At 39.2% G+C, this 10,380-nt stretch overlaps 1 protein-coding gene across 2 annotated transcripts in view; it reads right to left on the bottom strand.

Annotated features, from left to right (window-relative positions):
- Positions 1-614: 614 nt before the first annotated feature.
- The window catches only part of si:ch211-239f4.1 (EVI5-like protein), a 65,325-nt gene continuing 55,559 nt past the window's right edge, over positions 615-10,380 (bottom strand). For both annotated transcript variants that reach the window (XM_017427745.3, XM_017427746.3), the window contains one exon: positions 615-6,547. In XM_017427745.3, coding sequence (XP_017283234.1) covers positions 6,239-6,547 — 309 coding nt within the window. In that variant the 3' untranslated portion in view covers positions 615-6,238. The remainder of the gene's footprint in view (positions 6,548-10,380) is intronic.

Here is a 10,380-nt window from a genome sequence, read left to right as displayed (position 1 = left end):
TGGATTTTATGTTGCTTCTAAACCTATTAATGTGATTTTTGTTGAATTATTTGCTTTTTGTTGTAGTCCATAGTTACTGATTTGGTTGTTACCAAATTTGATACAGCACTTTGTTCAAAAGCAGAAATAAACTTTGACTTAATGTGTTTTTACAAAACTGCCATGTAGTCTGATTATTGTTTTAAGAAAATAACCACAAAACCAGAGCAACAGATCAGTGTTCAGTTAAAACATACACAAATGAAGTGAAAATATGCAGCTGTGTTTAAATGCTAAGGTACACTTGCATGTCCTTTTGAGTATTATTTGGACCCTATAATGTCCATTTAATTTCATACCAGGAGCAGTCAGATTGACACAATAAGACTCTGAGCACAACAATCTGAATGCAGGAAATGTCAATAACTGTGGGACATTCGATTCTACAACCAACATTTACTTGATAATGAGAAGTTTAAAGAACTGCTTTCTAATCCAGTGATGCAAAAAACTACTTTGCACCAAAAAAAACAAAACAAAAAAAAAACAACAACAACAAAACAAAACACTTCTATAGTTGAACCTTGAACCAGTTTATTGTTCAGTGTGAAGAAACACCAGAATCAGACGTGTGAAAAGGTGCAATGTCAAAGTTTATTTTGCATCATTAATAGGATACAGAACACTGAAATGTTTTTTTTCCCCCATCATACTGGAATCTAAATATATATTTCTTTTTTTTTTTTTTCCCTGTCATATAATATGTCAGACAGCACGAGTTGAACTGCGGGAGAGAAGGTGGACCGGGTTTGATGCTGTGGACAGTAAACAGTCACAGTACAGACATGAGAGGAATCCTAAACTATCAGAAAGCAAAAGGCTTTCACGCCGTTTCCTTTCCTGCTAAATAAATCCGACGTTGCAGGTCCGAGATGATATATCTGGAGGAACACAGTGTATTTCATGTAAAACTTCACTTCATATTGCAAAATGAAGCTGTAACACACACACACACGCGTCTCGACTTTTATGGCACATTTTCGATCATTTTCTCACACCGTAATGCTGTTAGCGTGACGAGTTAACGTACTAATGGTGATTATAAAATAATATCAAAGAATAATGCTACTACCAGAATTAACACCAAGTCAGAAACAAATCAAAATGTTTACAGCAGCAGATAAACTGGTGAGAGCAGAGCACCATCGCTGAACAGCTGAATACAGATGTGTTTATGTGTTAAAGGACAAACTGATCTGAGAACAGATTAGATTTAGTTTAACTTAAAAAAAAAACACACAAAACGAAACAAAAGACCCTCCTTCTTGACTAAAAGTTTCCTCTGAGCTTAAGATTCCTTTGAGTGAAACCCAAACTTCTGCAGTCACATTATGTGACATTTATAGTTTTAATAATGAACCTGTTTGTTCTGAAACATGGAGCACATGTTGATCACAAAGCGAAACAAATAATGGGCTACAAACTGTAGCTTTATTCCTGATATGTTGCAACAACAAAGACAAAGACGAGTCAACAATTAGCAGGACTCCATGATTTATACTCCCCAAAATGTTTCAGGAAAGTGTGTAAATCAAAGGTTTTCCTATTTTCATGGGAACATCGGAGGTTAATGGTGCTGTGTGTCCCTCAAAAGCTCCCACTGAGGAATTAAACACAATTAGTATTGAGCCAAAATTACTCTACTTTTTACCCCACAGAAATCTGATTTCAGTCTGATGCCTTTTTCAGGTCTCATATCCTTTATTTGGACCGTTTTTTGGAGACTTTGTGAAACTAAGCCCACCAGTAAAAAAACTAACATGTCGAGGGGGACAAATGAGGTCTCATATGTCTTATCAGTTTTGAATCGCAGGACCGATGACAGTTTCTGTTACCATGAATTTGCCAAAACGTATTTCTGCCGCTCTCTTTTTACTGGAGAAGATCCAAACACTGATTCCAGTGCCAACAGTTCGGTTGCTACATCCAACAGTTAAGACAAGACGCAGGTATTTTGCAACAGTGTGGTTGGCAAACCAAGATCCTCTTTAAGGCTTTGATGACTGAAGGAAGCAATGTCCTTTTTTACAATGAGGAAAGTTCAAATTAAATGCAGTGAAACATTTCACAGCTGTGTAACTGGCTTGAATACTTTGTTGTATCATGTTTTAAGCCAGTATTTTACTTTCCTGAATCAAATCGTAAACGGCATTCTGGAAATGTTTGCGGGAGTTTTTAATTTCCTTCTGCGAGTCAGAGGCCCCGGTCTTCTGTGTTGCATGAATATTAAGCATGTTTTAAAAAATTTGCAAAACAAATGGTCCTAAAATAGTCACCGAGTTATTGTGGGCGTCCCAAACTCATCTCAACACCTTCTTAAATTGGTTTCTGCAAGTCAAAAGTGTAAGTAACGTCCAAAACTACAAAGGGGTGACGACTACACTGTAACCATTTGGAGGCAGATATGAGAAGCTCATGTCGTGTCCTTCAAGTGACAAATAAGAGCTGAACTGGGGAGAAGCTCCGTATTTTTATGGTCCAGATTTCCTGACTGGCACACCTAACCGTCACACAGCATTCGCACAACGGTTGGTCAAATGTTGCTGTTAAAAAAAAAAAGCGTTCAGTTTTTCGTTGCACAACTATCGCGGGACATTCTTGACACACTCGTGCAACAAAACTGGGAGTTCCTGGCAAATTTAAACTCAAGTCAGTCAGAATTTATGAGACATGAGTACAAATTTGGTGAGACCGCAACTGAAAACTGGTGTATTTACTCACAATTTTTAGTCATCAGCTACTCAACATTTCACAGGAAAAGTGAGACGCTAGTTCCATGTTCAGAGCAAGCATGTGTCGGCACTGGGTACTGTCTGAAAATAACCAATCAGAAGACAGCGGGGTTTTAGAGAGGGGGCCCTTGAGGTGAGAGCAACCAAAGCTGTGTATTTCAGACCAAAGGCTGTAGAAAAAAGAAGAATGACCGAAATAAAACTACACCTCAGATAATTATTTTGATGTGTTCCATTTTTTCACATAGTTCTCACCTTCAAATACTAATTTTTCTAATATTGTTGCAATTAGTTACTCAGTGCTTTCAAAACGGGGTCATGTGACACCATGATGTGTACAGGTTGTGCAGGTGTGTCTTTTACACCGAGGGTCCAGCCTCACATCTCGAAGTCGCAGACTCTGGTTCCAAAATACAACATGGCAGCGCCCCCAAAAACAGGATATTTTGTACAACAGGAGTAGATGAACACGCCGTCTATGTTTCAGCCAGAAGATAAAGTTAGCATTTAAATGAAGAGTCTGCATGAAACTATTACTCTTTTCAGAGGCGATAATCATATAAAGTTACACCACTATATTCCCAGAATATTTGTCTCCTTTAAAGTCTGTCTACGTAGATCAGGGGTGTCCAAAGTCGGTCCTCGAGGGCCGGCATCCTGCATGTTTTAGTTCTCTCCCTAGTGGTTGTAACAACCCCCTCAGCAAGTCAGTGTTCTGCTTAGGCCTTCTAATGAGCCATCATTTGATCCAGGTGTGTAAAACCAGGGAGAAAACTAAAACATGCAGGATGCCGGCCCTCGAGGACCGACTTTGGACACCCCTGACGTAGATGAAAATAATGAGAAACAATCCCACCAGAAACCCATTATGCCACACCTCTTCCGGCATATTACCACAAGTGGGGAATCTTTCTTTGTAGTGCAAAAAGCAAAGACCACTGATTTGTATATATGACACCCTGTTTGATCAAACAAAAGACACTTCTCACCGATCAGAGCCTGACATGAATGATAGAACTTTAAATATCTTCTATATACCTTCATCCCTGTCACACTGTATATGTTATATCTCCATCAATGTCACGTTTTTGAAAAAAGAGAATAATGTTTGATATGTAAAATATGTTTAGCCACTCTGATTATAATAGGGTTTTTGTTGTTGGCATCATCAGTAAATAAACTACCATCTCTCAGCGTTCACTGCTGATTCCAGTCAGCATACCTACCAGTGTTTACTTTCTTGTATTGGTCTCTGATAAATAATAATAGCAAATAAATAAATAAATAAAATAAAAATCAGAATGATAAAAGAATGGCACCACCATAGAGAAGTGGCACCCCACCCCCCACCCCCACGTCATGAGGCTCACAAAACACCAGGTTTTTGAGTTCTGAGATGATCTCCAGTCATAAATTGGGAAAACTGAAGTATAATATTAGTTTAATCTATTTTTCTTGAAATATACCCTTATTTATTTACTTTTTTCCAAATATTTTTGTAGTTCGACCACTGATATTTGGGGTTGTGAATCTTTGACATTGTTATTTTGGGGGTTAAAAAGGGTTAAAATTTACAAAGTTCCTAAAGTTTAACATTATTAGGCAGTTCACTCACATCATTAGTCTTTTTGCTTAATATTACAAGATGTTTTAGTAAGTCACTGATATATCATATCATACACTCTCAGTTCTGGAAACAAAGCAGCACACAAACTCCCACCTGCTACGCCAAGTTTCCAAGGTGTAGCTTTCAGTCTACACTACTCTGGATGTTTATCTTTTAAAATTATATATTTTTTGTTTGTATTAAACCTCCATCCACACCATTCAAACAAAAACACAGAAACCCCCATGCAGGGCAAGGCAGCGGTGAAAATGGAGACTTTATGCACCCAGAAAACCTCCAGAGTGACATTTTCCAGGCACATCCCACCGAGAGGAAACCCCGGGGCAGACCTAGAACTCAAAGCAGGGATTATGGATCCCCTCTGGCCTGGGATTCGTCTTGGGATTCCCCAGGAGGAGCTGGAGAGTGTCGTTGGGCTCACCTCCTGGTTGTGTTCAACAACAGTAAATCCACAATCCTACCATCGATAAATGGAAAAAAATAGATGGATGTTCTAAAAACGGAGCTTTTGAAAATCTCCACCAATTTTTCTCTAAAAATCTCTCCGAGTGTGAACACGAGGTGCAAAATCAGCAGATAATCTTTCTGTCTTAAAAAACATCCAGCGTAGTGTAGCCAGGGCCTGAATCTGAGTGTAACAGAGAGAATAAGTGTTCACCAAAACCACCCTTTTATCTGGTACAGGAGACATGGGTCTCCCAAAAACCATTCCCATCATTGCTAAACGCTGCAAAGCTCCAGGAAAGGAGTCCAATTGTTCAAGTATCACTCTGCAAAGTATCAGCCAACTTTAACTGTGGCAGCTATCAACAAGCAGGCTGTTTCCCGCGCAACAGTGCTTAAAAACAACAAACAGGAAACAAAGAAATGGGAATAAATCCAAAATCATAGCAGCACATTTCCCGACTCTGAAACAGCGTCACAGTAAAGCCACGACAGATGACTAGTTGGCACAAAGGACGACGTAAAGTTTGGCCTCTGTTGGTATCCCTACACTCCTACAGTTTTAAATATAAAAAAAATATATCAAAATAAATTAGAAGACTTAAATAATAAAAACAGAAACAATTTGGCAACATTACCTTTCTTCCTTGTTTTGTGTCCTGAATGTTTGACCTTTTTGCAGCCACACAGACTCAGCGGCATCATGATCTGTGCACACCGCGCTGTATTACACCGTACTCATCATCTTTTGAATTCTCTTTTTTTATCACTTGCTCTACACAGAGGTGGACTGACGAAGGAGGGGTGTTTTCCTCTGAAGGCAGTGAGGATGGATGAGTTTCCCTGCGAAGGGCTGTAAAAAGGAGCAGAGGGACGATGAAGATAATGGCACCAACCAGGAGGAAAAACGATTTAAAGGTAGACAGACTATACAGTGCGTGATCGGGGTAACACTCAGTTCATAGAGTCAAAGGAGTTATTTCATGTCTGTCTACCCATCTCTTTCTCTCTTCATGTCAGGATCAGATCCAGAGCAGCAAGTAGCAACAGTTGTCATACAGTCCTTTCTCTCTGTATGTAACGGGTTTATGTTTGGAAGGATATGATTTTAAAGGACAGTTTCTGGCACACAAACAAGGGAGGAGGCATTACATCACCTCTTCTTAAAGAAACACAGGATAAGACATCGTGGTGAGCGTGTTGATGGAGACAGGAACAGGAGCAGAGTCAACAGATGATCAGAAGAGGTTCATTCAATGCCACCGTGTCTGCTTCAAATAAGAAAAACACTGGAAAAGCCGAGGAGGATTTGATTGATGAATACAATCAGTTTTGTCCGGTAGAACCCCAGAAAGGAAAAAATAATGCAGAGACGCTGGTAAACGTTCCTCAGGTCTCAGTTGTCCAGCGCCTCAGCGCAGACCATGCTGCCGTACAGCTGCTGTGGGTCTGGATGTGTCTGTTCCCGCTCCTCGGCCTCACTGTCTGTGCTTCCCTCGCTGTCGAGTGGCGCCGATGGGTCGGACAGCGGGGGGTACAGCGAGGTGGCGGGCAGCGGGCTGTGGAGGAGGTCCTCATCTGAGCTGAGGTAGTCCCCTTCACCCGAGGCGGGGCTGGTCAAGCACAGATCCTGGTAGTTGGTGCTCCCTCCACCACAGCTGACGCTGGAGCTGGGGGCTGCCTTCTGCCCCCGCAGCTGCCTGATCTGAGAACAGAGGAGAGGGTTTTCACCGGATCAACCTCACATGTAGGCTGGGTACAACTTTCACACCCCCATCACATTTTTTTGAGTCTTCCTTTTATTTCTATGGCACAAAGAGATAAGAGGCGCTAAAAGAATAACATCTCACCATCGTTTCTTTATAATTTAACCTCCAGCAAAACCAGACTGTCACAGATTTATTGATGGTTACAAACCTGAATGATCTGACTGGTTTATAAGTAGTTCATATGTCACTTATATACTGATGTGTAAGGCCATTTAATGCTTTATATGCAAGTAAGACAATTTTAAAATAGATTCTGCTTCCAATAGGAAACAAGTGCAGAGAACAAAGAACAGGATTAATGTGTTCAAATTTCCTACTACCTGTGAGAATACGTTCAGCAGTAATTTGAATCAGAAGTAATCTACATGCAGCAAAATCTGAGAGGCCTGTAAAAAAGTCATTACTAGAAATAGGCTGATTAATCAGCCGACTGATTTAAATGGTTGACATTGGCCACTTTTTAAAAAATCAGCAATCGACCATGCCTGTGCATACTTAATCAATTACCAGGTAGGAGAGTTAAGATGCAGCAGCAGCTGCTACAGTCAGCTTACTGTAGCATCCAATTTAGCTTTTAGGAGGCTGGTGAACATATCTCACCAGTGTTTGCTTCTCTTCACTGGCTCCCCGTTCATTTTAGAATTGATTTTAAAGTTTTATTGTTGACCTATAAGGCCCTAAATGGGGAGGCACCTGCATATTTGTCTCATCTTCTGCAGCCTTATGTGCCCTCTAGATCACTTAGATCAAAAGTCCATTTCTGTTTAGTTGTCCTAAGATCCAGGCCGGTCCACAGAGGGGATGGGGCGTTTTCAGTGGTAGCTCCTAAACTGTGGAATCAGCTGCCCCTTCATATTAGACAGGCTTCAACTCTTCTTAAAACACATTTATATTCACTGGCTGTTAATACATTGTGAGAATTGTAATGATATTGTATTTTGTAAAATGTTTGTATTGAATGTTTATGTGTGCAGCACTTTGGCCAACAACAGTTGTTTTTAAATGTGCTTGATGAATAAAATTGATTTGATTAGATTTTTGTTTAAGCAAGAAAGTTCTTCTATATCATACTTTTAAGTATACAAGTTCTTCTAAAGAATGTTAAATAAACAATTATTGAAGTTAAGCAATTGATGTTACATTTTGTCAAATGAAGAATATGTATTGACCAAAAAAAAAAAAGAAAAAATAGTGTTTATCTGCCATCATCTGCTCTAATTTCTAAAGATCAGAATCAGACATCGACTTGTAATCATTGTAATTGTCTCACCTACTTGTTAGAGATGCTTAAATGAATGTTGTAAGAAGTTGTGTGACATCCATTCACTAAAATCATTTATTTTATTTTTTATTTAACCTTTATTTCATGAGGAAAGTCCCAGTGAGATTAAAAACCTCTTTTCCAAGGGAGTCCTAGCCAACAGGCAGCAAGGTTACAGGACAATAACAATTACACGATTTAAAATGACATACAAAGAATTATTAAAAAACAGATATGATTTAAAGACACCTTCTCAAGCCCTTTCAATCTAGTCTTAAAAGTGCTCGGTGAGATAAGTTCAGTTAGTTTCCAGTTTTCCATGTTCCATGCAAATGGAGCCGAGTAGACAAAAGCCATTTTTTCCAACTCTATGCGAAGAAAAGGCACAAAGAGTTCGAACTGATCATTTGAGCGCAAAGAGTAACAATCAGATGTTCTCCATGTGATTAAATCACAAATATAGGATGGCAATAGCCCAAGAATGGCCTTATAAATGAAAAAGTACCAATGACCCAACCTCCCAGTGGACAGAGAAGACCATCCCAGTCGAGAATACAGTTCGCAGTGATGAGTCAGGGCTTTACAGTGAGTAACGAACCTCAGAGAAGCATGATAAACAGTATCAAGTTTCCTAAGATATCGAGCTGGGGTGTTCATATACATCAGATCTCCATAATCTAAAGTAGATAAAAATGTAGCTATGACGAGCTGCTTCTTTGCCTTTAAAGAAAAATTTAATTTGTTGTGAAATAAAAAGCCCAATTTAAGCTTAAGTATCTTCAAAAGACTACCAATATGGGGCTTAAAGGTAAAGCAGTCTATATATTTTGTAAGAGAGTTGAGAGCATCTGTATCATCAGAGGATCATCTGCATAATTATGACAGTTTACATTATATTTATGAAGACTGAATGATATCGGACCAAGAACTGAACTTTGATCAGGCATGTCTACAGAACCTAATACTTTTTGATACTGGTTCTATACAGTGACTGGTTACGTGATGTCGTTCATGTCACAAACATGGACCTGGAAAGAACTGGCGTGTAAGTTGCTGTAACGGGTTTGGACTTTACTTGAAGACGAGGAGAACAGATGATAGATTGTCAGACTGACATCTGCCAGAGTAGAGCAACACAGAAGAGCCAGAGGATGGTGGCTGAGACCGTGATGCTGACAGAAGATTAACATCCGGGCTTTACTAAAGGCTTACAAAACAACTGAGACAAGAAGATGCCCGTGAACACCATGCATACGTTGCAGCAATGTCACACGTTAAAAAAAAAAAGCCACACCAACAAAATTAGATGATTATATGACAACAACGTAGCATACAATATGCTGTAGTACACTAATTTTCTTCAACCCAAGATAAATGCAATAAACTGTATGTAACAGGAAGGCATCATGATTGTCACATGTACATCATATGTGTCAAAAGATGTAACTTTTTACGAAATGCTCTTCATTTCTTCATGCTTTGACCCACATAAAAAACATATAAGGTTAAATATAAAACATCTTCCTTTTTTTCAGCAAACTCCAGTGAAAATCCAAACCAAACAAAGTTGCTGTTTTTTTTGTGTTAAACAGATTTTTGTAAATGTGCTAAATCAGTTAGATGTGTCTCTGAAATAAACATCAGGTGCTGGAAACCTTTTAAATGGGTTACTGGGTGTAAACAAAAAAACCCCAAAAAACTGCAAAAACCACTGGTGTCTGTCTTACTCTTCAGAGGTTGTGCAGACCATGAGGTTGTCACACTTAAATCAGAAGACCTCACATCTGAGCGTCACCTCAGAATCATGTCAGGCCAAACACTAAATAAGGAAAAAAAAAACCAACCTATACAGATCGAAAACTTTTGCTCGTTTCCGAATTTCTGGGAGACTTGCAGATGTCCAGCTCTCTGATCTGCTCCCCAGTCAGAGAATCTGCCGCTGCAGGGTTGACTCCACATGCATGCTCTCTGCATGTAAAACCTTGCATGTACCACAGTGACTCATGACAAATCTCAGAGGTTTTGTTTTCCTCCTATCAAACACTAAAAGTAGCTGCAAGTGGGGGGAGGGGAAGCAGTGGTTAACCAGTGGAAAGGTTTTGACTGGCTGCTCTTCAACCTACTTCATAAAATAAACTACTAAATAAAAACAAAACAAAACAAAAAAACCCCGAAAAAAATAAAACAGTTACTTTTTGGTCTTTCTTAGCTCTTTACTATTTTTTCGTTACTTTAATTAATACCAAAGCCATTATCATTACCATATAGCTGTCAAAAAAAAATCTTGTTAACCCAAATGACATAAATCAGTAGAAATATTTGTGTCAAATTTATTCATGTGCCTTCCATAGAATCTATCATTATGTATCAGCACTATTAAAATGACTAAATCGTCAGGCGACTGCTTCGACACTACACTGAGATTTCTCTAAATGGTTCACTGCTTCCTCGTGTGTACTCACGCAAGTTTCGCTCTCTTTATAAAACCGAGGCTTTGATGAAAAAAGG

The sequence above is a fragment of the Kryptolebias marmoratus genome, linkage group LG3, assembly GCF_001649575.2.
Source record: "Kryptolebias marmoratus isolate JLee-2015 linkage group LG3, ASM164957v2, whole genome shotgun sequence".
NCBI lineage: Eukaryota > Metazoa > Chordata > Actinopteri > Cyprinodontiformes > Rivulidae > Kryptolebias > Kryptolebias marmoratus.
The sequence above is the reverse complement of the archived record's forward strand: the minus strand, read 5'-3'. Positions and strand labels throughout refer to the sequence as shown.